Source organism: Erpetoichthys calabaricus, chromosome 11, assembly GCF_900747795.2.
Source record: "Erpetoichthys calabaricus chromosome 11, fErpCal1.3, whole genome shotgun sequence".
Lineage (NCBI taxonomy): Eukaryota > Metazoa > Chordata > Cladistia > Polypteriformes > Polypteridae > Erpetoichthys > Erpetoichthys calabaricus.
The window spans coordinates 85,921,876-85,949,555 of NC_041404.2; the positions used below are offsets into that span (position 1 = coordinate 85,921,876).

General features: G+C 41.5%; 2 protein-coding genes across 2 annotated transcripts; both read right to left on the minus strand.

The window, feature by feature from the left end:
- Nucleotides 1–1,256: 1,256 nt before the first annotated feature.
- On the minus strand, nt 1,257–6,149 carry LOC114660668 (ferritin, middle subunit-like). The gene is made up of 4 exons (XM_028813518.2): nt 5,876–6,149; nt 1,860–2,006; nt 1,655–1,780; nt 1,257–1,502 (listed from the first exon to the last, which is right to left on the minus strand). Exons 1-4 carry the CDS (start codon nt 5,975–5,977, stop codon nt 1,347–1,349), a joined length of 531 nt encoding a protein of 176 aa, XP_028669351.1. The 5' UTR covers nt 5,978–6,149; the 3' UTR covers nt 1,257–1,346.
- A 14,035-nt stretch (nt 6,150–20,184) lies between these two features.
- Nucleotides 20,185–27,291, minus strand: LOC114660671 (ferritin, middle subunit-like). Its single transcript, XM_028813522.2, has 4 exons — nt 27,066–27,291; nt 23,351–23,497; nt 21,656–21,781; nt 20,185–20,442 (listed from the first exon to the last, which is right to left on the minus strand). The coding sequence occupies exons 1-4, from the start codon at nt 27,165–27,167 to the stop codon at nt 20,293–20,295; spliced, it is 525 nt and encodes a 174-aa protein (XP_028669355.1). The 5' UTR covers nt 27,168–27,291; the 3' UTR covers nt 20,185–20,292.
- Between the last annotated feature and the right edge of the window lie 389 nt (nt 27,292–27,680).

Below are 27,680 nucleotides of genomic sequence, written 5' to 3' on the forward strand. Positions count from 1 at the left end.
ATAAAGCTTTTGAAATTTGATATCAAGCTTTTGAAATCTGACATCAAATTTTTTAAATTTGGTATCAAGATTTTGAAATTTGATATTGCTTTTGAAACTTAATTTCAAAAAAGAGAGCTTAAGTGCAAATATAATATGTCAGGCCAATTTAACATTTAATCTATTTTCCTTTCTATGAAATTTGATATCACACTTTTGAAATTTGTTATCGAGCTTTTGAAATTTGACATCAGGTTTTTAAAATTTGATAGTGAGTTTGTGAAAATTGACATCACACTTTTAAAATATGATATCAAGATTTTGAAATTTAATATAAAGTTTTGGAAATTTGATATCAAGGTCAGGAAATCTGATATCTACATCTTCAAGTTTCATATCTGATTTCAAAAGTACGATATCAAATTTCAAAAGCTCTATATCAAATTTTAAAAGTGTGATTTCAAATTTTATAAGCCTGATATCAGATTTCATAATTGATGTGGTCTGGCTGGGCCTTAGTGGTGGGATGATGGTCTTTGACCCAGGCTTACTTGTCAGAATTATTAAGGGGAAGCTGAATGCAGCCAAATACTGAAAGATCCCTGAAGAAAACCTGCTCCGGAGTGCATGTGACCTCAGTCTGGGGCAACGGTTCACATTTCATGCAGGAAATTGACCTGAAGCATACAGCCAAGACAATGTTGAAGTGGCTTCAGGACAAGTCTCTAACTGTCCTTGAGTGGCCAAGCCACTGTCTCTGCTTAAACCCCATCAAACATCTGTAGAGAGACCTGAAGATGGAGGTTTACAGATACTTACCATCCAAGCTAATGGAGCCTGAGAAGATCTGCCAAGAAGAATGGGATAAACTACCCACATCCAGTTGTGCACAGATTATAGAGTCTTACCCAAGAAGGCTCAAAGCTGTAAATGCTGCCAAAGGGGTTTCTACAAAGTGCTGAATTAAGGATCTGAATACTTAAATGAATGAGAGACTTCACTTTTTCATTTTTAATAAATTTGCAAACCTTTCCGAAAATATGTTTTCACTTTCTTATTGTGGGTTATTATGTGTAGATTGTTAAGACAAAAATAGCAAATTTATTCATTTAAAATTCAATCTACAACACAATAAATTGTGCGGAAAGTGAAAAGGTCTGAATACTTTCTGTAATCATCAGATAGTAAAGAAGAGAAGATGTTTCCCGTGTTACATATCTTCCCTTTAAATGAGTGATTGTTCACCATGGCAGCTACACAACACACATAGTAAAATGTTGATCTCATAATCTTTATTTAGTAATCCTGTTGTGTACTGATGGCCTCAAAACTATTGCCTCATTGAGAAAACTTGTGGAGATGCCAATTTAGCTGCTCTCCTTCAGAGTGAGCTTGTCAAACATATACTCGGCCAGTCCAGTGCTGCTGCCACCAGTCTTCTTCAGGTTGGTGATGTGGTCACCTATCTTCTTGATCATCTTCATTTTATTTCTCAGAAAGTGGGTCTCCAGAAAGTCACAGAGCTGCAGGAAGAAATGTGGCATCTTTAATGTTAGAGTAAGATTAATGTGGCCAGCGTTTCATCATTACCAGCCTTATATAATGAGAAATGTTGGAAACCTCTTAAGTCTCACTTTAGTATCCAAAGCAAAATGGACCGATATCATCTACCTACATGTGGGTCAGTGCGGTCAGAGGCAAGCTTGTGCACATCAAGTAGAGCTTGGTTGAGGTTTTTCTCTTGCTGAAGGGCAGTCTGCATGGCATCCAGACCGTTACCCCACTCATCCTTGTCTGGCTTCTGCAAAGACAATTTTTATTGAATTGAGCCAGGCTGAGGTCATATGGCATCACCTGCACATAACAAAATCATTCATTACCTTGATATCCTGGAGGAAGATGCGGCCGCCCCGCTTGTTTTGGAACTCCATGAGCTTGTTGGCATGTTCTTGTTCTTCTTCGCTCTGCTCCTTGAAGAACTTGCAAAAGCCTTCCAGGGCCACATCATCACGCTTGAAGTAGTGAGCCTACAGGAGGTCGGAAAAGATTTGTAGAGCAAGAAGTAATAAGATGTCTCTCATTCACTCCACCTCTGTGTAGTCTTACCTTCCTAACTGGTGATAGTTTCCATGCACTGCTCTTTTGTATTTAGGGTATGGTTAACTAGATGATTTAATAGTTGCTCACTTTTAAGATTTAGAACATTTTTTTACTTATTTTAATCAATTTTTTAACCTAGTCTTGGAACATTTGTTTTATAGCAACCCCCTAACATGTTGACTCGAATACGTTCACCTCATTTGTAAGCAGCTTTGGAATAAAATGTAAATGTACAAAAGTAGCTGTTAGCCCCTCCTACAAACATCCATCCATCCATTTTCCAACCCGCTGAATCCGAACACAGGGTCACGGGGGTCTGCTGGAGCCAATCCCAGCCAACACAGGGCACAAGGCAGGAACCAATCCCGGGCAGGGTGCCAACCCACCGCAGCTCCTACAAACATTTATTTAAAAATTCAGGCAAGCCAGAGTAAACTTAAATCTACGTTAGGGTAAACTTAAACACAAGCTGAATTGTTTAATTGATCTAAAGGTGAATATGGACTGGTGCCTGAATGGACTTCATGTTTAGATTTGAGTGAAATTTTGTGATTTTTGTGTTATGAGATATTAGGCTTAGAAAATGTTATATTAGGCTAAGAGAAAACAAACGGTAAAAGGAATTTAATTTGAGTGTGGTGCTCTCCTCAGGGGATTTATTTTCAGAAAAATTAAATAAATTTAAATGCTAATAAGGCTGTGATATTTCAGCTAATAAATGAATGGAAGATATTATTTCATAGTGGAAATCATGGATATACAGGTTTGATCCATATCATATCCTAAACTTAAGAGATCAATAGATGTAGATTTAAATTAGGAGTAGAATGTTTGTTTATTTAATAATACTACTAAAAGGAAGTGTTTTTATAAAGACGCCAGCACATGGATGCCTACGATTTATTGCAAAATATGAGATACTTTGTTGTAGGTCCTCATGACTATATAAAGAATGAGACAAAGTGAGATGACAGAGAGATGCTCATAAGCTTTCTTATAACTGATGGTAAATTATGTTTCATTTTAAAATGTAATTATTGCTAAAATGCTTAGTATGCAGTGACGTCCATTTAATCATTGTCAAGTTCACTTGATCCATTTCAGTGCTGAGGTGTCACCTGTTACATGGCTGCGCTCGGGTCCTAAACTGGGATCCTGAGATGGTTTGTCATGTGGTGGGTGCGGCAACACGCTCTATCAGTGCAAGCTCCCAACCTCCTCTTCCTTCTCCTCCTTGTTAATCCATTTCACAGTTGCAGGGAGTAGGAAAGAGAGTAATTTAACTTGTCCATCACTGGGATGGGGTGTAGGTTCTCCAAAAATATGAAGAGATCTGTACAATTTATGAACAAGACTCATAAATCGACAAAAGTCTACATTTGCACTTTCATTTCTGTGTTGTAGTTCAAAACGTGGCCAGAGACTTACTTTCACAAATAGCCCTGACATGCTTGTTGAAATAAACAAAGTAATACCATTTAGTTATAGCATAAGGATAATAGAAGATAGATATATGCAAATATATATATATATATATATAGATATATATTTAAAGACAGAAGACAATAATGAAAATCACAAAACATAAAACTATAAAAGCTTAATTTAACTTTTCCCTTCTATAGAAAATACACTTCATTTATCTATTCTACCTTTTCTCTTAGATGGAGCTTTTCTCTTTATTAGAAAAAGGCACATAACTTATGAACTCTGATTTTGCAATTCACATGGTTAAGATGGATAAATTCTTTGGCTGGATACACACACTCAAAGAGCTCTCTCTGTCTCTCTGACTGCGTTTGTGCATAAGAAATGCTTCTGCATGTTGTGACTGGTTTTAGGAAGACACTTATAACACATTGCCACAATATATCATTCACAAGGTTATTATCCTTTTGTTATATTTACACCAATATCATAATACATTAGTTTGCTTTGTCTAATCTGTTAAATTCCAAGTAATAGTTCTCGGAATCAAAATAATGTGTACTTATGGTTGGAGGTGACAGATGCTTTGTTCCTTTCCTGGTTGGCTTTTTCCAGACATGTGGATTTCACACCCCTACGTATGTGCCTTTGAGATGTTGAAGGATAATGGGTGTTTTTGACAAATGATAGCATCTATAGTATATCTATAAAATGCTAATGGTTGTCTGTCATGCAAAAACTCACAAACTCACATTTCAACCTTGATCTTGGTCTCCATTGACAGCTTATACCATGATACGTGTATGATCATGTTCCACTAGTCTTTAAAATAATTTCAAAAAGGAGATGATACTTTGGGGAGCAAAGTTGTAGAGTTTTATACAAGATATGCCTACAAAATCCATCTTCTGAACTTTTAAGGAGCAAAGCTTCCAGATCAGTTACAAAAGTTTCCATTGGATATTTTTAATCACTTTGGGTATGAAACCAGAGCACCCGAGAGAATCCCACACAGACACAGAGAGACCATGCAAACTCCCGATTAAGATATCTTAAAATTAAATTCTGCTTTTTACTGTACATGTTAAACAGACCCCAGTGTGTGTGTATGTGTTCATAATTGCCATGTGATGGACTGATGCCTTTTCCAGGGGTTGCTCCTGCCTTGTTCTCTATGATTGATTGCTGGGATAGGCTCCTGCTGCCCCACAACCCTGCCCTTAAAACATGGTTAGGGAAATGGATGGATGAACAGATTTTAGCTCACAAGTTAATTTTTATATTTGGTTTGATGTATATTTTTTTATGGAAAATTGCAAAAAAGGAAAAAGGACCAAAAATAGCATTGTAAACTAGATCCTCAAGACACAAAGTAAAATGTGCACTTGTTCAAGTAATACAGATCTTTGCTTTCTTTATGAATCAAATAATCTGTTGGATTATTGTTGGATAGATGGGTGTAATTAAAATGTTTACTCCAGCCTTCACAATGACCTGTACTATATTAAAAATCAAATAATCTGTTTCCTGTTTTTCCTTAACAGTGCCCAGGTCAATGTGATGGCTGCATCCATTCATCCATTTTCTATTTTGTTTATCCAACATTAAAGTCCAAAGTGGGGACTAACACGGACGAGATGCCAGCACTTTACAGTTTATATACTGTATTTTTAGTGTCAGTGCCATCACGTATACAGATTACAGTGAAGTTCTTACTTGCGTCTGCTGGCTTCTTGATTAGTGAGTATAACTACCTTATCTTGAAACTTCTTTCTTCCTTATCTAAAATAAAAACTTCACCTCAGTGGGCCCTGATTGAGAAATTCATAAACCTGTGAAATAAAATTCAGAGTGCTATCCTGGGAGCTTTGGGTGCAAGGCGAGAATCCACCCAGTCCATCAGAGTGCCCAGTCACATACACCCACATTTACTCCAAGAATCACCAAAACTGCAATTTTGGGGGGCTTTGGAGGAAGCCCACATAGGCAATGACTGGGTGAGCTTTGAACCAGCGACACTGGATTCGTGAGTCAAGAGCAATAACCAAAATAACCTACTGAATAATCTGCTCATGACCATTAGTCCAACTAGAAACAATGAACAGCATTTAATCAGTTAGCGACCTCCGACACATCTTTTGCTTAACCCTAAGCCTAACCCTAATCTGGAATATAATGAGTAACATTACCACACATACAGTAAGTAGGAGCAGTGCAGTCTAAATTTCAACCACAGTAAACTCATCTAACATGTAATACAAAGAAGCTTTGACCTTGAAGGTCTTGCAGCTGCCATCCATCTCTGCTGTCATACATGCCCTGCAGGACAAAAATTAAAAGGCCATTTACAGTTCAAAATCGCACTCACCAGTGACAGGTAGGTGTAGGAGGTACACAGCTCCATGTTAATCAGACGGTTGACAGCACCCTCGCTGTCGCGATGATAGTTCTGGCAGATCTGGGAGGCCATGTTGATTTTTGTCCTAGCAGTGGAGATGACAAAACAATAAATGAATATGAAGCTGCCGCTGTAGAAGGGATCAGGGCTCCGTTCAAACACTGTTGAAGCAAGAACCTTGGATACCTCAGCATCGCCTCCCAACCCTGCTTTTATAAAGGGAATTTGACAGGTGTGGAGGTGGGAGGGGAGGGTGTTAGATGAGCTCCTGTAAAGTCAGGACCAATCAGGAAAATATAAGTGATGGACACCTGATCTGAAATACAGTCTGAAAGGAGAATAAAGTAGACTGACACAGCAAAAGCAGAAAACCCCTGCCGCAGCATGACTTGGCAAAGAGTGTTGGGCTGCAGCGTGCAGCTGGTACTTTTCTTCCTTCATCCTATCACTAAAGGTTGTCAGTTGTTAAATTGAGTGGGCCACGGGAACTGGAGCACTATTGCCTCTACTGCTTATGCTAAAAAGAGTATTTCCGCCATGTGGCATTGGTTTAGTTTTCAATAATATTGCCTGTTTCAAGATATTCCCGAATCCATGTTTGATCAGCTGCTTTCATTTAAACCAAAACCCCTACTGAAGTCCTCTAGTTGAATTTCTTACTCAAACTGATGCTTTCTTTTCTAAATTCTCCTCGAAATCAGTGTATTCCAAAATTTCTGCTATGTTATGTTAACATTGCCTCAAGAAGCTAAACTGTATTATGTTTTTTTTTCAGTCTATTTCAAAGATGAAGGCACAAGTCTAAATGCAAATACAGTACACTGTCATTCTCACAGGCCTGATCTTCAACATCCCATCCTTGACAGAAGATACCAAGGACAGTGCCTTGCACTATAATGAATGGTGTAATGGGTCCCACGCTGTTCTGGAGTGAATTTGTTCAGTGCATTAAAAGAAAGGAAAATGGCGACTGATTGAGAACTTGGTTGGAATGAACACTGCAGCCAATGTGGCTTTTTATAGTGTAACCACACAAGAGCACCAGAGAGCCCAAAACCACAGTACCAGTAATTCAGCACACTTTAATAGAATAAAATAATGGATTTTTATTGTCCTTCCAGGCACTTTCCACAATCCTTTCCCAACAATAAGCCATAAGTATGCAATAATTATTCAATAATTCCCAATTCTTCCTCCTTCTGCCGCTGCCTCCTGACTCTCCCATATGTTGCAGCAGGCTTCCTTTTAAGCCGGACAAGGGAAAGCTTCTGGTGCCACTCTGTCTCCTCTGTGAAGCACTTCTGCGCCATAGACAGTAGAGTGGTCCTCCCCCTACAGAGCCCTCTAGCCATTCCAAGGGACCCCTACAGGGCTGCAGTTCTGGAATTCCATTTCCTAGCACCCCTACAGGTGTCCTGACTGGGTTCTCATACGAGGTCCACTGCCACCTAGAGCATGTGGGATGGAACCACTCCCAACATCTGGCTTCAGCTGGTCCACCCATTACTATATGCTGGCTGAGCACAGAGTTTTCTGTAGAACATTCCTCTTGGGCCTCCCATCCAGGAAATAGCCTGAGCTCTTCCTTGGCCAGAAATGCTCGTTTTTATCCCACAATAGTTAGGTGGAGAAAGGAAGGGTGTGGGACATAACTTAAAAGATTTGGAGCTGCTGTCCCGTCCTGATTAGACACCAATGTCCCTGTATATATTTATACAGACTCTGGCTTACTCCCACTGTGCTAAGACATGCTGTTAGGCTAATAAGTCCGGTGTGGATTGCAAATGTTATGAGTTAAAATAACACAGCATGTAATATGTGTTCAGATCTCCTTGTATTCTCCTTCTGTATGTGTATGTGTTTTTTTTCTAGGTTACTCCATTTCCCTCACACATCCCAAAAGTTAATTGGGACTTTAAAATGTCTCAGTGTAAGTGAGTATCCCTTGGATGGGCTGGCATTCCATTCAGGGCTGGCATCTTCCATTCACTCAGTTCTGCCAGAATAGGTAGTGACCAACATGAACCTGACTAGATTTATAAATGTACAGTATATTCAATCTCAATGTTTATTTTTCCATCTGAGACTGGCTACACTCTTTCCTCACAGAGTCTTGCTCATCACAGCTGGATTCTTCTCCCTTCATCTCTCCTTGGCATATCCAGGTCTTGGCATCAGGTTCTTTTTACTTGGTCATCACTTCCCACACAGGTCAACTCCCCACTTGACTCCTGGGACAAAATTCGGGTGCACACATTGCACAGATTGCGAAAACCAATCATCTCAGTCAGTGAATCTAAAGAGGAATTCCATCAGCTTGACTCAAGGATGGCATTGCTGTGGATGGCATTGCTGTAGAATATTTCTATTTGAACCCCACACGTATACATCATACATTGCATATAGAGTAAATATCAGGTAAGAAGATTTATATTTTCAATTAAATAACACAAAGTTATATATTTTAATATGTTTTTATTTATCATGGTACACATGGAGTCAACAAGATGCTGGATATTCTTCGCTATGCAAATTGAGTGGCCGCAAAGTCTTGCTGTGAACAACTCTTTCCACATCATCTAAAAACACTCAATGTTGTTGAGATTGTGCAGACAATAGATGCTCACAGTCATGTTCCTAGAACCGTTCAGTAACAATATGTCTTATCTGCTGTAAGTGTTCATCAAAGTGTGGATAAACTGTAGTCATGAAGTGATGATCTTAGTCAGCAACAGTGTTCATTCAAATGTTCTTCAGTGGGTATCAGGAGTCCTAATCTGTGCAAGGAAAACATTACCCACAGCATCAAGCTGTCACCACCCGCCTGTACGGTTGACACCAAACATTGTAGCTTCATGGACTCATGTTGCTCACACCAAATTCTGATCCTTCCATCAGTAAAATGCAAAAGGAACCTGAATTCCTCTGAAATGATAATAATATACCCAACTCCTCGTGGGCCAGTGTTGATGCTTCTGTGCCCACTTATGATACACTTTCTTGTTTTTCGCAGACAAAATTGATAGTTGACACAGTCATCAGCTGTCATTGGTGCAATGTGGTGGTGGCCCATCTGTTTGCTTGTATGATTCTTGCTAATCTCATTTAAACTTCATCACTGGCAGGATGTGCAGCTTCAGGGGTTCACTGCTCGACTCTGCTATGCCTTCTACCAGTGTGGGTATCTTGTGTGTGTGGTTGGGGTTGTTCTGTGCCATATTGTACAGGTAGAACAACAGCACTAGGCTGAGGGGACTATGTGACTCATAATTAATCACTATAAAGGATTCCAGAGGTCTGGAAGGTCCCCACACCTCTCTGATATCAAGGCTTGTGTTTCTGCTGCAGGAGGAACAGAAAAAAGGTGTGCAGAGTCTGTTTCTGTATATACAACATCAAAATTCTGGGTGTTTGACCTTTTAAAGAAGGAACTGTGAAGCTCCTCATATTACTTCTAATGGTATCACTATTGTTATGTACCCTGTTCTGTAATATTATACCATAGCAGTCCTAGATGTGTTCAGATCCTTTTCACACTTGCTGTGTTAAATATATCAGTTATTCTCCCAGTGGCCTCTTGTTGTTTGTTTTTTTAGGCACTGTGTGCTGCTTTGTTCTAATGATGCATTTTCATTTTGTCATCATTATCATTATATTCATTCATCTTTTCCTGGTGTCAATAACCTGAGCTGGTCTGATCAGGGCTCCCTATGCCCAGCAGTTTCCTCCAACCCATTTTGAAAATACATAAACCATCCCAGGATGGATGAAATACAGTATAATCCCCTCAGTAAAAGGGTCTGCCCCTCAGACATGTCCTAGTGAGCCACATCTTGCACACATTGCAATTGAGGAGTCCAAGAAAGCATCCTAATTACATTGCCAAAACACCGCAGCTGGCTCCATTAAAGTCCTCTTGTCTTGCTGAGCTCCTTACTCTGTCACAGACGCCTTTTCAGGATGAGTGCTATTACTGATATTGTAATAAATGAAGACTGATTGAAGAAAAGTGCATCATTCTCAAGGGCCTGCGAGAAGCAGTGGTGCAACGCTGCCCACGATGTCCACTCACTCTAAAGTTGGAGGTGCACAGATTTTTCTCATTTTTTAATGTTACTCTTTTTTTTCCTACCTTGTGTCTCCATGAAATCCACAAAACGTTTGGCCTCTTTTCATCTATTTGGAGGCAGGATTAAGATCAGCTTTGTATGTCCATCTGTTCCCTAGATTCAGGGTTGCAGTGAGGAGCAGCCTATTTTAGAAGTAAATGTCTTAGTTAACAGGCAATGTAATAAATTAAACAATATTTGATATCTTTCATCCCACAAGTACCCTCCTAAGCCTTTCCTTGGTACCCTTGTGTGTCTCAACCTGTCCTTTCCAGAGCTTCCTCTCTCAATCGTGTGCTTCTTAGACTCCGTCATTATGAGGCACCCTACTCACTAGCTGTCCACTTTTACCATTACCAACTGTGTAAACCTCATTTATATTCTTGTGAGTACTTCACATCTTTGACAGGGTCTGGGTGGTGCCTTATTAGTATTTAGCGACCCAGTATCACTCAACAAGTTATTCACTTTATTGTCATTGAAATGCTCCATTCATCTCCTTTTTTGTAAGGATAAATGAATGCTTCTCATAATCAGAAATTGAACTTTGCACCCATAATGTATTGTCTTCTCTGTCACGGAGCCACCACAGCCAAACTGATCAACAAACTGTTGCTCGGATGGACTGGACACACACACAATCACACACAGACAGTAGCATTTTATCATGGACAACACATTGGAGTCCCACCAGGACAGAATGCTGGGCCATCACACTGCAGCCGCTGATGTTTATTTTTTCTGGGTTCTGTAGGAAGTAAAAGTTTATAAAACTTCTTTAATATTCTCATCCACTGTCATCTGCTTATCTTACATTTCAGAATTAGGGACCTGTTGTTTTTCATGTCTTCTGTAGATATGTATTTATGCAGTTATTGTATGTAGTCAAGTCCAACTTTATTTATAAAGCACATTTACAACAGCCAAAACTGAACCAAAGTGCTGTACAAAAAGGGTAAAAGACACAATTAAAATACATATATACTGTCACAGATGTGCACATGGGAGGCAGTCTAAGAGCTCAACTAAGGTGAAGACGCAGAGACAGGGGTTGATGAACTGCACTAATGCCTTTTCTCCTTCCTCCACAGACCCACAGAGCAGAAGTCCAGCTAAAACTCCACCCACTTTTGCTGTGAGGCCACACCCTCCTACAAATCTCACTCCCATCCAGGACCCGCCTCTTCCTCCCCTGCAACTATAAAACCCGGTCCCCTAATCCTCTTGTTTAGTCATTGTTATTGACTCAGTCTCTTAATATTACTTGCTATCAGCAGTTTTCTTTGAGGACATCGACAATATCCATTCTCTCGAGTGTGTTCCTGTAAAGTCTACGTCTCAGACTCTATCATTAATTTTGAGGTGTCTTGCTTGACTCCTGTCCTCTTTTATACTTTTATACAAACTGATTAATTAGATTGCTCACTGGGACCAGACACACAACCAGACTTTAGTATTTTATTATTAGAACATTTATACATTGGAATAATCCAGAGAACAGGCCATAAAGCCCAACAAAGCTCACAAGTCCATCCATCCATCCATTTTCCAACCCGCTGAATCCGAACACAGGGACACGGGGGTCTGCTGGAGCCAATCCCAGCCAACACAGGGCACAAGGCAGGAAACAATCCTGGGCAGGGTGCCAACCCACCGCAGGACACACACAAACACACCCACACACCAAGCACACACTAAGGCCAATTTAGAATCACCAATCCACCTAACCGCATGTCTTTGGACTGTGGGAGGAAACCGGAGTGCCCGGAGGAAACCCACGCAGACACGGGGAGAACATGCAAACTCCACGCAGGGAGGACCCGGGAAGTGAACCCAGGACCCCAGATCACCCAACTGCGAGGCAGCAGCGCTACCCACTGCGCCACCGTGCCGCCCCTCACAAGTCCTATTCATTTAATTCTTTCAAGATCATCAAGTCTAGTGTTCAGTGCCTGTGGTAGGTTATTTTGCACCCTTGGTCAAGCTTATTAGTGAGCCAACCAACTGTTCGTAGTTAATCCATGTGGTCTGGGTTTGGGTTTCCCTCCCCACCATGATCTGCACCCTAGGAGAATGCCTAATTTGCTTAAATGTTGGCACCAGCACTGCTAGTTTTGAAGGTCTCTAAAGTCTTACTGTCTACCACACTACTTAATAGCTTATCCCATGTGTCTATTGTTCTCTGTGTGAAGAAACACTTCCTAATGTTTGTGTGAAATTTACCCTTAATAAGTTTCCAAATGTGTCCCCATGTTCTTGATGAACTCATTTTAAAATAAGAGCATTGATCCACTGTACTAATTCCCCTCATAATTTTAAACACCAGGTATGTCTCCTCTTAATCTTCTTTTGCTAAAACTGTAAAGGCTCAGCTCTTTTAATCTTTCCTCATAATTCAACCCCTGTAGCCCTGGAATCAGCCTAGTCGCTCTTCTCTGGACCTCTTCTAGTGCTGCTATGTCATTTTTGTAGCCTGGAGACCAAAACTGCATACAGTACTCCAGATGAGGCCTCACCAGTGCATTATAAAGCTTGAGCACAACCACAACCTAACCTAACATTCTGTTTGCCTCCTTAATGGCTTCTGAACACTGTTGGGAATTCGATGGCTTAGAGTCCACTGTGAGACTTGCCCGGACACCATCAGACCGACACTGCATCTTTATGCAAAAACCTTTTATTGTCGTCCACACAACACAAGTTTAATCACAGTCCCGCACAACTCACAGTGCTCTAGCCCCAGTCTCCCTTCTCCTGGGCCTTTTCTCGCCTTGTCCCTGGGCCACCTTTACTCTCTCTCCAGGAGCTTCGTCCTGCTCCTGCTCCCGACTCCAGCTCATTGATAGGAGGGAGGCGGCCCCATTTATAGTCACCCGGATGTGCTCCAGGTGGTTCCCGGCAATCTTCCCTTGACACGCCCCTGTGTGGCGGAAGTGCCAGCTGTCTTTCCGGAAGCACTCCGGGTGTCTCTTTTTCCTTCTTCCCCCCAGCACTTCCTAGTGTGGCGGAAGTGCTGAGGTTCCAAGTCCTCCAGGCATGAGGCCGCTCCCTGGAGGTCCGGAGGAGGCATGAGCCCTCCTCCTGTCCTTCTGGGCGTCCCGGCTGGGTACCACCCCCAGCCGCGTGCCACACCACTATGACTCCTAAGTCCTTCTCATAAGGTGTGCTCTTGATTTTCAGACCTCCCATTGTGTACTCAAACATAACATTTTTACTTCCTATGTGTAATACTTTACATTAAATTTCATCTGCCACAAATATGCCCAGGCCTGTATGCTAACCAAGCCCCTCTGTAATGATTCAACAAATTCCAGATTATCTGCCAATCCACCTTGCTTGGTATCATCTGCAAACTTAACCAGCTTGTTACTTTTATTCCTATCCAAATAATTTATATACTATTACAAGTAGAAGTGGCCCTAGCATTATATAGTATATACTAAATTTCCCTGGAGAGGCAGTAGCCATGAAAGACAATGGACAAAATGGCTGCTAACTTTGGAAAAATTAACAATAAAATAATGAAATAGCAAGAGAGATTAATAAAAGAAAATGATAATAACAATACCAGTATGAAATAAAGAGGAATGACTTCTGCAAACTCCAGATATACTCATGGAAGGCTGACTTCAGACTCATCTGGTATCTATTCAGCTAATAATTTTGAGTGCCCAAGACCTTATTTAAAAGCTGGTAAAATGTTGGTGTAATGTCCTCCTGTCTCTGTGGGTTTTCCTTCCAGTCACTTTGTTTGTGTCACACTTCTGATGTGGGTTTCCTTAAGAGGCAGCCCTAAATTGGCCTTTTATCAGTTAAGCTGCCCTGCAATGGACTGGCAGCATATTCACGGTTGGTTCCAGCTTTGCACCCAATGCTGTCAGGATAGCCCCCATGACCCTGAACTGCTTTACATGGTTTCATAATGGGTGGGTGGAATACTTGCTGTCAGCCTTTTAGTTTGTGGTAGTTTTTTAGCTTTTCAGTATTCATTGTTCACTTTTTTCCTGTCATCTTTAAAATTACAACATCAAAAAATGTCAAAATATGATAGCTCAAAAATACAATTTGCAATAGTCTGCCTGTGCACTTTGCAATATTTTCCTAAACTAGACATTTTGCTTTTACTGTCCCATGAAATCTCATTATTATTTCATGATGAGGAGCTTGCAGTTCCACTGTGTGTCTCTAGATGCTACTGTATTAATCTCTACTTCAGTCCTGGAAGGTCGCAGTGGCTGCAGGTTTTTGTTCTAACCCAGTGTCTTAATTATAAACCAATCCTTGCCAACAACAGATTATTAAACTGCTATTAAACCAACAACAACTTATTAAATTTTATGCCTTGTTAGCGTTTTAACTCTGCAATGTTAGGTCAGTTTTATATCATAGATTTTTCCTTACATCCAAGTGATCTGAAGCCTAAAACAGATGAGTCATTTTCAGTCCTTCACTTTTATCTGTTCAATTCTGTTCTGAGTATTTTATTAAGCCTGATAGTACATGATGAATACACAGGGGTTATAAATGGAAAAAAGCTAGATGGAGAACTGCTGGTTCCTTTTCATTTGTATCTTATTGCTGAAAAGCATGTGATAGAATTCGACATAATAAGTAAAGAAAGAAACATATTCTCTACTAGGACAAGTCTGATAAAACCTTTTTGAGTCAATAAGCAGGCAGGGGAAACACTTCTCACTGCATCATTTACTCTTTAGTAAACACAGAACAGCAGTCTGTTACCCAATGATCAAAGACACAAAGGGTAGGTTCATTATTTAAAGTATGGAAATTACATACAGCGTCAGTAAATCCATACATTTACTCTGGCTGGTTCATTGGTCTACACCTAAATCCATCCATCCATTATCCAACCCGCTGAATCCGAACACAGGGTCACAGGGGTGTGCTGGAGCCAATCCCAGCCAACACAGGGTACAAGGCAGGAACCAAACCTGGGCAGGGTGCCAACCCACCGCAGGACACACACAAACACACCCACACACCAAGCACACACTAGGGCCAATTTAGAATCGGCAATCCACCTAACCTGCATGTCTTTGGACTATGGGAGGAAACCGGTGCGCCCGGAGGAAACCCACGCAGACATGGGGAGAACATGCAAACTCCACACAGGGAGGACCCGGGAAGCGAACCCGGGTCTCCTAACTGCGAGGCAGCAGTGCTACCACTGCGCCACCATGCCGCCCGCTCTACACCTAAATGACATATTAAAAATAAATGTCTATATTATTATATATATATTATATTATTATATATTATCCAGTAACGGCGTACTGCATGATAACTTGACATTTAGGTGTAGACCGGGCGGCACGGTGGCGCAGTGGTAGCACTACTGCCTTGCAGTTAGGAGGCCCGGGTTCGCTTCCCAGGTCCTCCCTGTGTGGAGTTTGCATGTTCTCCCCGTGTCTGCGTGGGTTTCCTCCGGGCGCTCTGGTTTCCTCCCACAGTCCAAAGACATGCAGGTTAGGTTGATTGGCCCTAGTGTGTGCTTGGTGTGTGGGTGTGTTTGTGTGTGTCCTGCGGTGGGTTGGCACCCTGCCCGGGATTGGTTCCTGCCTTGTGCCCTGTGTTGGCTGGGATTGGCTCCAGCACATCCCCGTGACCCTGTGTTCGGATTCAGGGGGTTGGAAAATGGATGGATGGAAGTATTTACTTAAAAAATCACTTCCTAGAAATGGGCACTGTGAAAAGATTGGACTTGACACACTAAAAAAAAGTTTGGGGCAACCACCAGTATATTATCCATGGCTGCAATGGGTTGATTTTAGAGACAAGTGTCTTGGTTGGAGTCCAAACATGAACTGTCGAAGGTTTGGAAAGATGGCGGTTTTAAGTGACTAAACCGGAAGTGACGTAGGGGAACTGGAAGTGACCTTCTTCTGACGTTAGTCTAGGCGTCGGAACCAGAAGTGACATCATCCTACGTGCCAGAAGTGGAAGTGATGCCAGAAATGACGTCTTCAGTGTTGAGTCAGAAAGGTTTTCCTGGTCTGTAGAGATAACAAGAGAAGGTTTAGTGCACCCCACCACCCCCTGACCTGGCATGGAATTACCTTCGCTTGGTCCATACAACAGTGGGGAACAATAGTGGACACGTCACCAGTCCATCACAGCCTTATCTAGAGCATTCATTGTAAATCTGAAAGTGTTTGTAAATTTCATACAGGCAACTCACCAGACATGGGGTTTGTTCCCAGGATGCTGAAGCCAAGACAAAGCAGCAGTAACAAGTGTTACATATATTAGCACTCTCTGACACACAGGCATATTTACAGTTGGGGCGTGTCATCCATCTTTAACTGCTGAGGTGCATTTTCAAATCAATTTGATCCACTGTGAACCCAGGGCCAACATTGCAGCTTCACATTGAAGCTATTTTACATTACATTCTATCTAACACAGAAATATTTGGAAATGCTCCAAATATGTGATGTGTGATGACATATGTTAAGGGTCTGTGGTGGTGCCAGATATTTTTAGTAATAAAAACAGTGCAGCTCAAGCTTATGGGTGTCCATGAATGTCATTGCAATGCCATGCGGCTCTGGAGTGTTTAATGAGGAGATTGGCTGACTGTGAATTCACATGCGAACTTGATCAGCACAGCCGGTTTCCTCATCGACACTCCGCAGGTTGTTAGGCAAAGCACCTGCAGTCGTAAAGGAATAAAAAGAGTCAAAAACAGAAAAAGGGAGGTTGAAAGGGAATCGAGAGAAGAGATTGAGGATAGAAAGAACAGAGAAAGAAAGAGAAATGGGAGAGAAAAATCAAGGAGAATTTGTAAAGAAAGAAGAGGATTGGGAGCTGGGAGTCTAGGGGGTCGGGAGGAAGACCCTCATGGACTTGAGAGGAATGGTGCTACAGGGTCAGGTCACTCCTGCTGAGCACAGAGGGAGCAGGTGCGGCCAGTTGGCTTCAAGGGATTGTCCTGCAGATGTCTAAAGGATAGTGGTGGGATGAGGAAGCCAGGCTTGGGCATTCCAGCAGTGACCAGCTGAGGTGGCTGGAGTGCAAGCTGTACAATGGATGACCGTGCTTGATTGCGTCTCTTACCAACTGAGGAGACCTGATGGATAGGGAAGGACAGGTAAGAGAGGAAAGGCTGTATGGTATGCTGGTGGAGGAAAGAAAAGCATCCTGAATTCATCTTGGGGTTTATCCCTGATTTTAGCCCTTGTTTAGATTATCTATTTATTAACTGATTTTATCACCCATGATGAGCATTGATTTTTATTGGATTATATATTTCTTGGAGAAACTGCAATTTATTTATGTATTTATTTGATACTTATATGAATAAACTGCAAAATGTAGTTTAGTTACACCAGTCTTGTTTTGTGTCACTTCAGTGCACTAGTCCATCTCAATTTCCTGACTATTGATTCCCCAGATTCAAGAAGATACCATGCTGTGTGCACCGGGGCTTCACAAGCTGATATTTGTGTGTGCCGGGGAAATGCGAACAAGATGGCACTGCAGGATGTGCCATTAACTGAAGACAAATCAGGCAGCAGTATGTTCATCAGACAATCTGAATTAGTGGTAGATTCATAACAATTAATGCATATCATACATTTGTGAGGGGTTCAGCCCGGACACAACCACACGGGCACCAACTCTTCATTATTACACACGCTTTTATTAACAGTTCTCCAAACACACAGCACAGTGCTCCCAGCACTAACCACCTCTAACATGGGCCTTTCTCTCTCAGTCCGTGGGCCGCCTTTCCTCTCTTCACGGGAGCTTCGTCCTGCTCCCACTCCCGACTATAACTCCCTGATTGTAGGGAGGTGGCCCCTTTTATTCTCACCTGGATGTGCTCCAGGTGCCTGATAACATTCTTCCGGCAGCACTTCCTGGTGTGGCGGAAGTGCTGCCCTTGCACCCAGAAGCACTCTGGGCGTCCCTGGAAGACTCTTCATCCATCTTCCCGGGTGTGGCAGGTGAATGCCTCCCAGGCTCTCTGAGGCTTGGGGTGCCCCATGGCGGTGGCCACAGGCCCCAACGGGCTTGAGCCTCCTTGCTCCTCTCCTGTGGTCCTCTCCCGATCCAGGGTGGTTGCCCCCTCGCGGCCTGGAGGACGCAAATGCCACCCCCCGATCCTTCCAGGCGTCCCGGCTGGGTCTGTCCCCCAGCCTCCTGTGACATTATACACATGGTTTACTCTATTTGATCTTTGAGAATAAAGCTAATTTATTTTAATTAAAGAATACACATAATTTATTTACTTCTTCCATCCAATGTTGCTAGGTTATTCTTCAGAACCTTACAACCCAGAACTGGATAAGCAGGTCAGAAAACAGATGGATGGATAACTGAAAACCGGATAGTGGTATTGACTTCTTGGAAATTGAGCTCTAGGAAATATCACACTAGGAGTAGCAGGGTGTTTGTTGGGTGACGAGGTTTATTTCAGTGGTGCTTTGCCTTATTTTGCCTCTTTTTGTGGGATCTGAAGGTAAATTCATCTGAAATCTTTTTGGATCACGGTAATAGGACCTGGCCACAGTGTAGGGACACAGACCTGACGTGCAGTATGGTTAGATTTGTATGCATTTACCTTTGACATATCACCTTGGTGTGAACTCAGTAACACAATAAAAGTCTTTGTGATGTGTGATCAGTAAAACCACAGTGAAATGTTGACAGGAGACCCTTTGTGAGTAGTGCTGGTGGAAATGTCACTGTAAAGGTATGCCCCTTGCCACTGTGAATTAAAAAAAGTGAATTCTTCCCTAGTCAGTGTGCATTTAAAGATGTATCAAAAAAAGCGTACCCTTTTCAATATTCAAAGTCCTCACCCAACACATATCTTGAACCTGGCATTTGTAAGGGTGGATGCTGTTTTGTAGCTCCTCCTGATTTCTTTCATGGTTAGGAGCAATCTCACAAAGCTGGATAACTGGGACATGACTGGCCTATCTCGGCCCACTCTCCTCTCCTCCCTAGGAGAAGAAGATTTGCTACCCAATTATTTAACAGTCTGACCAGAATAACACTTTCAATTCATCCATTTGAGTATGGCAGGGTGCTGCATTCCCTCCCTGAAGCATATGGTGTTTGAAACAACCCTAGACAGGGTCACACACACATCCACATCCACACTCACAATTTTGTAATATAGAATTACAAATTACCTCAACACAAATGTATTTGGCGTGAAAATGGAATACCCACAAGAAAACTCAGGCTGTTGCAGGACAAACATACAAACACCACTTTGACCAGGTGCAGGATGTTAGATTCCATGAGGACAGCCAATGTGGCATCCCTCAACACTACAACAGCAACATGTATTTATAGAGCACGTTTTCATACAAATTATGTAGCTCAAAGTGCATTACAAGGTGAAGAAAGAAAAAAGAAGAATATAAAAATAAGATTTGGAAATATTAAGTAACAAAGAATGATGGCCAGGAGGACAGAAAAAAAAAACAAAATCTGCAGGGGTTCCAAGGCCACGAGACCGCCCAGCCCCTACTGGGCTCTAATTACCATTAATTTCTATTTTGAATGAGCAGATGATAAATTAATATTTATGTGGCTCTGTGATTAAGGATCTGTGCTGGTATCTGGAAGGTTGGCACTTCAAAGCCCATTACTGCCAAAAAGGGTCCTTGAGCAAGACCTTTATGCTGAAAATTGCTCCAAGAGCTCTGTACATTGGATAACCCTGTGCGCTGAACCTTAAAGGTCAAGTGAAAAGACAATTTACCCTTGGGGTTAATAAAATATATCAAATCAAACACAATGTCAGATAATGCAATGCTGAAATGGCAAATGTTAGCCCTTTTACTTATCCATCTATCCATTTTCTAAACCTGCTTATGCAGGGCACGAGGCAGCTGAAGCCTATTACAGCAAGCATAGTGTGAAAGGCTGGAATAATCCATGAGCAGGAGGGAATAAGCCCCTCACAGGGTGAACACACATACACACACAAGTTATTTAATTGAATATGAGGGTAACAAAGGGATTTACACAGGTGAGAGCAGGGAGAGATCTTCCCTCTGCTTTCATCACTTAAGATATTTGTTCATCCAAGTTAATTTTAGACTGCAGAGAGCACAGGCTGGACATAGATGATGAATCACGCCCAGCCAGGTTCATTCAGTCATTAATAAGACACATTGCAGCAAAGGGTTTTGCTTCTAATCTTTATTATGCTTTTCTAGATTACTTGGTGCAGATTTACTTAGAAAGTTGTTGTCTAATTTCTTCAGGAGACATTTGTGAGAGGAGATGAGCAGGTTACTCCTTCAGGGTGAGCTTGTCGAACAAGTACTCAGCCAGCCCACCACTGCTGGATCCAGTCTTCCTCAGGTTGGTGATGTGGTCACCCAGTTTCTTGATGATCTCAACCTGTTCTTTCAAATAGTGTGTCTCCAGGAAATCACAGAGCTGTGGAATTAAGATAGAAAGGGATGTTGAGAATCAAGAAGTTTCATGTCTGGACTGGAGATCATTCTCATATCATATTTATCATCAACTAAATTTCATAAACGTACCTTTAATATAAAGACCTAAGTTGTTTTTTGTACACTAGATTGTTATGGTAACTTGTTCTATGTATCTACAACTTTATGGATAAAAAACAATTCCACTATTCATATAACATCTATTTTTAAACCTGCATTTTAAAATTTCTATTGATTGAGAGTCAGGTAAGCAATGATGGGATAACAAGAACTTTATCAACTCCGAAGAGGAACACAGTCCTTTAAAGAACAGATTCATGCCATTGCCTATGTTCCTTTTTGTTATTGCAGAAAATTTGATGTTTAAGTGTCACCTTCAATCAACTTTGCTTATTCCTTTCATCTTTGAAATGGTACCCGGCTCATTGTTTGAAACCTTTAGCCTTGAAATATGGATGCCTTTGATCTTCTTGTCTATTGCTGTTACACCCACCTTTTAGCTGCACACAATATTTCTCACCAGTATATTATACAAGTAATAATTTTTAACTTGTTCGCCACAAACTATGCTGTATAACCAGGCTCCTTATAGCCTTTGTAATGTCTTCTACACAATAACAGTCACTAGTCTTTCTCATAAACAATACTTACTTGGTTCATTGATATTTTGATTTCCCTAAACATGGCAATTACAAAAATAGGGAGCTATGGAGGAGACCAAGATAGGTAATGAGGGATTTGTCCATCTGTTTTAGTGGTGCTATGTGAGCCACAAAGATCAGATCACCTCCACACCTCCAATTCTTAAATTTCTACAGGTAAATGAAGAGCAGCTCCTATTGTTCTGTGTTTGCTGTCTGAAAGCGTCCGTAATATCACTTAACTCAAATTAGCTACATCGAGGTTGTGAACTTCACAGGATGGCAAATTATTTATTCATCAACTTGATACCGAAGCACAGGTGTTTGTCAGCTTTGACTTCACTGGGTAAATGTTATTTCTAAATGAACAGATGGTTTTTAGTAGTTTAAGATTTGGGATTTCATGGTGTCACACTTTTGCAAATTCCTGTCCGTAGTAGCTTCTGTGCTCTGTGTATTTTATATATAAATGAAGGCTCACTCTTGAGTCTTTGAGATTTGAGCACAATAAATGGCCTGTCTGGCACAGCTTTACATACTAATCTTTATACTTACGTGAGGGTCCGCACGGTCAGTGGCAACCTTGTGCATATCCAGCAGAGCCTGGTTGATATTTTTCTCCAGCTGTAGTGCAGACTGAACAGCATCCAGACCACTGCCCCACTCATCCTTGTCGGGTTTCTGAAGGTAAAGAAAGAACATTGATGTCACACTGGCATGTCAGGTAGAATGGGGGTTGCAAAATGTTAGCTTATCTGTGACGTGAATGTTATTATAACTAGAATAATGACAATTTGTTGGTCTTGGAGCAACATCACCATCTGTAAGCAGCAGTGTCTGCAAACAACTGTGTGCCAAGGCACCATGGACAGCAGATAATGAACCAAGCAAATGCTGAACACTGAGTGGGCATCACTCTGGTAGAAAGGTTTGTCACATGACTTTCTAATGCTTTAAGGCATAAGCACCATTGAAGTAAGGAGCTACGTGAAACAAGTACTGAAGTATCACTTGAGGTGGAGGTAAAAGTAGAATCGTTGTGTGTTATCTATCTATCTATCTATCTATCTATCTATCTATCTATCTATCTATCTATCTATCTATCTATCTATCTATCTATCTATCTATCTATCTATCTATCTATCTATCTATCTATCTATCTATCTATCTATCTATCTATCTATCTATCTATCTATCTATGAAATTGGGAGATGCCTCACTGAAGGCCCTCTACCACAATACTGAGCCCTATCTATTTATCTATCTATTATAGAAGAACAACACCTATTGAAAGACAGAGCAATGTGCCTTATGGATGGGTCAGCCCATTGGAAGCGCAACAAGAAAGGCATTCTCTGCCATAGCTGCAAAGATGGCAGAAGATGCCAATTTAGAACTAGGTATGGTGCCATCCCGGCAGAACTGAATTGAAGAACCATACTCGGCCAGGAGGTCAGTGTGATCAGGCGAGACAACTGGTCAGGGCTACATGCTCCCCCAATATTTTACGTGACATAATCCCTGGGCACCGCTACCAGTATGGACACCTACAAGGCATGCTGGGAACTGTAGTCCGAGGTGTGGTTCTGTGAGAATTTGTGATTCCTACTCTCGGGAACTTCTGCTAGACCCGAAAGTGCTTCTCTCAGGCTATGCCCTAGCATTGGAAGTACTCCCAGGTCTAAGATAAAAGAAGCCGCTCAATCTCATCTAGGGAGAATGAGGAGAGGAGCTGGACAACACTCGTCTGGGAGAAGTGGAGTAATAAATTAAGAAAGATAAAGGGAGAGAGAGGAGAAAAGAATATTTGTGGATACACTTGTTGTAAGGTACTTTGGATAATACACCTGCTCTATTTGTTTTACAGTTGTGTTTAAGGGGTGCTGCATTGCCCCCTACTGAATCTTAGTGTGTCTCATCTCTGCTGCAGCTGTTCTGGTTAGGATATGTGTATACAGAATATTAATATATTTGCAGTCTCCAGATACATATTTTATAAAAAAAAAAAACAAGCTTGTCAGGTAAACTGATGATTTTAACTTGTAAAAGTATGAGTATGAATTTGAGTGGGCTTTGTTCTGGACTGGTGTCATATTCATGACTGTTTCCTTCATGGACACAGACATGACCCCAGATTGCTGGCTGGTTTTGTAATATATTTGTTAGGCCAATTGAAATTTATTTATTTAAATTTCTGTTGAGGTAATCAGAGCTCTCCACTCTTTTCTTAGCCCCACAGCAAATTCTCACCCTGATGTCTTGCAGGAAGATGCGGCCGCCCCTCTTGTTCTGGAACTCCATGAGCTTGTTGGCATGTTCTTTTTCCTCTTCGCTCAACTCCTTGAAGAACTTAGCAAAGCCTTCCAGGGCCACATCATCACGCTTGAAGTAGTGAGCCTGTGTGTTAAGAATTAAGTTTGGAATGAAATGGGAAAGTGAGCTGCAAAAAACACTGCAGAGAAATATAATTAAAAATTAAAAAAGTATGCAAAGATGTTGCCCAAATGTCTAAAATGTTTTGTACTCCAACCTTAATATCACAGCCTTATCTTTGAGAACAATCTGTCCGTGTTCCAGAAATGATCCTCACTTCATATACAGTACTCTCTGTAATGTTCGGGACAAAGACACATTTTTTCCCTTGATTTACCCCTCTGCTCTGCAGTTTAAATTTACAAATCAAACAATTCAGATGCAATTAAAGTGCACATTGCAGACTTTCATTTAAGGGTATTTGCATATATTTCAGTCACACGATGTAGAAATGACATCACTTTTTAAATATGGTCCCCCCCATTTCAGGGTGCCATTAAGGCAGTTATATTTCGGAATTTTATGCATGTCACAAAGAATTTGATACTGTGTTTGGACAACTAAGGATGGTGCCATCACAGTTTAGATTGTATACAAATCAAAATAATTGACAGGATCAAAGAAACTACTTGGTCATTAAGGAATTTTCTAACAACAGGGAGACAAAACAATGAACAGGTCAGGTTGGGGAGCATGCAGTGCTACAGTGCATTGCCAGAACCACCACACGACGAAACAGCTTGGGACCCTGGCTGGCAACCCCCCCAGGCAGACACGTGGTCCAGTCCCACCCTCTGGAAATGACCGTCTACCCGCCGCAGCCAGGTGTTACATGGGTGTCCCCTTGGCCTGGTCCAGCCAGTCGGGTCCTCAACAATGTGGATCCTACAGGCTGGATCACCCTCTGGGAATCGCGCCACATGGCCGTAGTGCTGACACTCCCTCACAATGCAGGTAATGTGCCTCATCTGGGACTCCATAAGTGACTGCTTGTTCAACACAAAGTCAAACAAATGGTACCCAAAGATTCTCTGAAGAAACTCTGTACCGAAGAAGTCCAGTCTTTGTCTCAGGTCACTGGGTAGCGCCCATGTCTCGCAACCATACAGCAAGACAGGAAGCACCAGGACTTTAGACACTTGGACCTTAGTCCTTTTGCAGAGAACACATGTGTCATATCTCATTCAGAGTTTCTTCCAGGGCTGGGGTTCAAATTCTTGTTTGGTGTCTTTGATGTACATTTTTGATTTATTTGGATATGTTACTATTTCTTCTGTTTATAATTTGCTGTATTCTTTAAATCTAATGTATCTGTATCTAAGCCCGTGTTATGTTTTTTGTGGATGTATCTAAGCCCATGTGTTTTGTGGATGGTCCTTAAAGAGGTGGAGTCACCTGCAAAGGCCCAGCCAGGAACTGCCCCTCCGCCCTGTTAATTTGTAGAATCTCCCACAGCCCCCGGTGGTCCATTGTGAATGGATTCTGCAATTGGTAAGTTGTGTTTTGCTGCATGTAGTGCTTTTTTGATTATTATTGGATTTTTTGACCTACTGCTCTATTCTTTTGACCTCTCTTTGGTCTCTGTATTGGGACATTGTTTGCTTTTGGATTTGCCTTTAACAGGCATTGTATGCCTTTTGTGGTCTTCAGAACTTCACAGCATTACAGAGCAGTTTTTGTGAAGAATAAATCTTTTGTTTTATAAAAATGTAATAAGGCCCTTTTTGTGCCTAGCCAGGATTTTTGATGCGATTTCTGCCTCTACTGGGCATTTTTGGACATGTTTTTAGGACATATGTGCTTTGGGACTCATAATAATTTGTTGCTAGCCTGGCGATAGTGCAAATTACAACGATCTTATGGTCCAGCTCATAAATAATACTTCACTCATTATTCATTACATGGAAGTTTGGTGTATAGTAAATACAGAGGTTTCAAGGGAAGGTTCACATTTGATTAGTAGTAAATAAGAGTTTTTCTGGTGTTCAAGCAGGCATAGGCGAAGTAGGTGACCGCCTAGGGCCCCAGCGTCCGGGGGGCCACGGATCGACGGCGGCCAGGCCCCCGGCCCGCCCCTCCCCTCGCAATGCATTCCAAAAGTTTCAAATATCCCAAAAAATAAAAAAGGACAAAAAAACTAAAAAAAGAAAAATTACAAAAAAACTAAGCTGGGCTTAGTTACATACCGCCACGTGGTGCCCAGTGGAAACAGTTCAAACTGGCTAAATTGTAGCAGTTAACTACTCCGGGCGAAAAAGGGACGCAGGGTGATGACCTCGTAACGTTACAAGAAAACGTCTCCTTGGTCTAATTTTCACGCATTTCGCAGAGCTTCCAGGGGGCCCCTGGACCCCCCTTTCGCCTAGGGCCCCATAATACCTAAGACCGGGCCTGGTTCAAGTAACAAAAAATTTGCACTAAGTGCCTGATTAATCACCTATCTCCTAATGTGAGCAAAATAAACACCAAAGTGATGAAAAAAATGAAAACTGCAAAAGCCAGAAACTCCAGCTAATGTGAACCAAATACACATTTATCAAGAAATGAATACTGTAGTAGCACACATTGCTAAGAAAAAAAGGCAAATGTCTGAATCAAACGATGAGTGGACAGTGTGATCAATGCACTCATAAATCCATTTACAGGATAAAAGGGTCACTCTGATGCTACACCTGCCATACATACTATGCAGCCACACCCAAGACCTCCATTCCCAGTCCCCCCGTGTCATATGATTTTGGATTCTACACAATAATAGCATATCTCAAGGAGCTCATTTTGAGAAATATCATCACATACATCATTAGAAACAATAAGATTAGATTATCTTTTACCTTGATAGTAAAGCTAATACAAAATGGAAGGTTGGTAATTTCGTACCAGTGAAATGTACTGGAAACCCAGAACAGAGTAGACAATTATGTTGAATTTCATATGTACAAAGGGTGGCATTAGTGGATGAATGGAACCCACAAAATGTATTTCTGGGACCTTAGGAAGAAACAAATTCCTAAATCTTTGGGTTTGGTGTCCACAGTAGAACGCTACATAGCATTTGTGGCTGCTCTATGGAAAGTTGTTACCCAGAAGGTTGCTGTTTGGTGAATCTAGCCAGAGATTGAAGGAAATTATGCATGTGGTCCTCCTCAAAGCTATAACTCACCAGGGGTGGTTTATAACCACCCAGATCATACAGTGTTGAGAAAGTGACCGGCGGTGCTTTCAATGTATGATACTGCCTGTTGTTGTTGTTTTTGTACTACAGCCACTAACCTGTGGGAATCACCCAAGTAAAAATCTCAAAGTACTATGTACTGTACATATAACAATAAAACTGAACTTGAAACTGATTTAAAGCTTATAACCCATTTGCAGAAAAGTCCGAGCCTAGCAGGTATGTGTTGTATTGTTTCTCTCTTTTGTGGGCCAAGAATCAAGTCAGCTGCATAAGGTTTTATGATTAAAGCAGTTTGCTAACTCCTTATGGAGACAACACTAGACACCCAGTTGCCTCTCTTAATGCTCTCGTCTATAAGATTATTTTTTTCCTCTGATGTGATTTTAAGCCTAAAGACTTCATCAAGAGGGCCCCCTCAGGCAGGAGCTGACACAGAATGGAATCTTCACACATTACTGATATAAAGTAACTCACCATCGACAGGTAGGTGTAGGAGGCACACAACTCCATGTTGACCATGCGGTTGATAGCGGCCTCGCAGTCGCTGTGATAGTTCTGGCGGACCTGAGATGCCATTGTGATGGGTTGGTTGGTATCAGAAGAAATAAAAGCAATGTTAGAAAGAGTACAGAATTTTGTTCAGTCACTGCTGAAGCAGAAGTTCTGGTTTCTCTGGCTTTCTGAGGTGATCTTGGAAATGACAGTCAAATTTATAGTAGCATCGGGAGGGCTGTGCTAGCAGTCAAACCAATGGAGGAGGGCGGGTGCCAGCTGAGTTGTGAATGTAACATGACCTCAGTCTCCTGTGTGCAGTGTCACACTGAGACCACACTTAATTAGAATAAAGATGACATCCTGGTGCTTGTTGTTGTCTCTCACTAAAACTCATTGATATTGCTTTTCATGAGCTTTTCTTGTTTTGCAAGGCAAGCACGTGTTGTTTATTTTAAGAATCATGTCTTTGATTTCCATTGTTTTCTCTTTATCTTAATTCTGAGATCTGCATCTTCTGCAGAAAACACAAAATGTTCTCCGGGCATAAAATCAATAATTCAACCTGCATATGGGTGTGAAACTGGAACTGTGTGT

What these genes read in the sequence shown, in the direction of transcription:
- LOC114660668 (XM_028813518.2), bottom strand. Translation starts at nt 5,977, where the DNA reads ATGGCCTCCCAGATCTGCCAGAACTATCATCGCGACAGCGAGGGTGCT. An exon ending in CCTACACCTACCTGTCACTG is followed by an intron (nt 2,007 to 5,875) that starts GTGAGTGCGATT and finishes GACCTCCTGTAG; the next exon opens with GCTCACTACTTCAAGCGTGA. An exon ending in CTGACCGCACTGACCCACAT is followed by an intron (nt 1,503 to 1,654) that starts GTAGGTAGATGA and finishes TTCTTCCTGCAG; the next exon opens with CTCTGTGACTTTCTGGAGAC.
- LOC114660671 (XM_028813522.2), bottom strand. Translation starts at nt 27,167, where the DNA reads ATGGCATCTCAGGTCCGCCAGAACTATCACAGCGACTGCGAGGCCGCT. An exon ending in CCTACACCTACCTGTCGATG is followed by an intron (nt 23,498 to 27,065) that starts GTGAGTTACTTT and finishes CTTAACACACAG; the next exon opens with GCTCACTACTTCAAGCGTGA. An exon ending in TCTTCCTGCAAGACATCAGG is followed by an intron (nt 21,782 to 23,350) that starts GTGAGAATTTGC and finishes CTTTACCTTCAG; the next exon opens with AAACCCGACAAGGATGAGTG.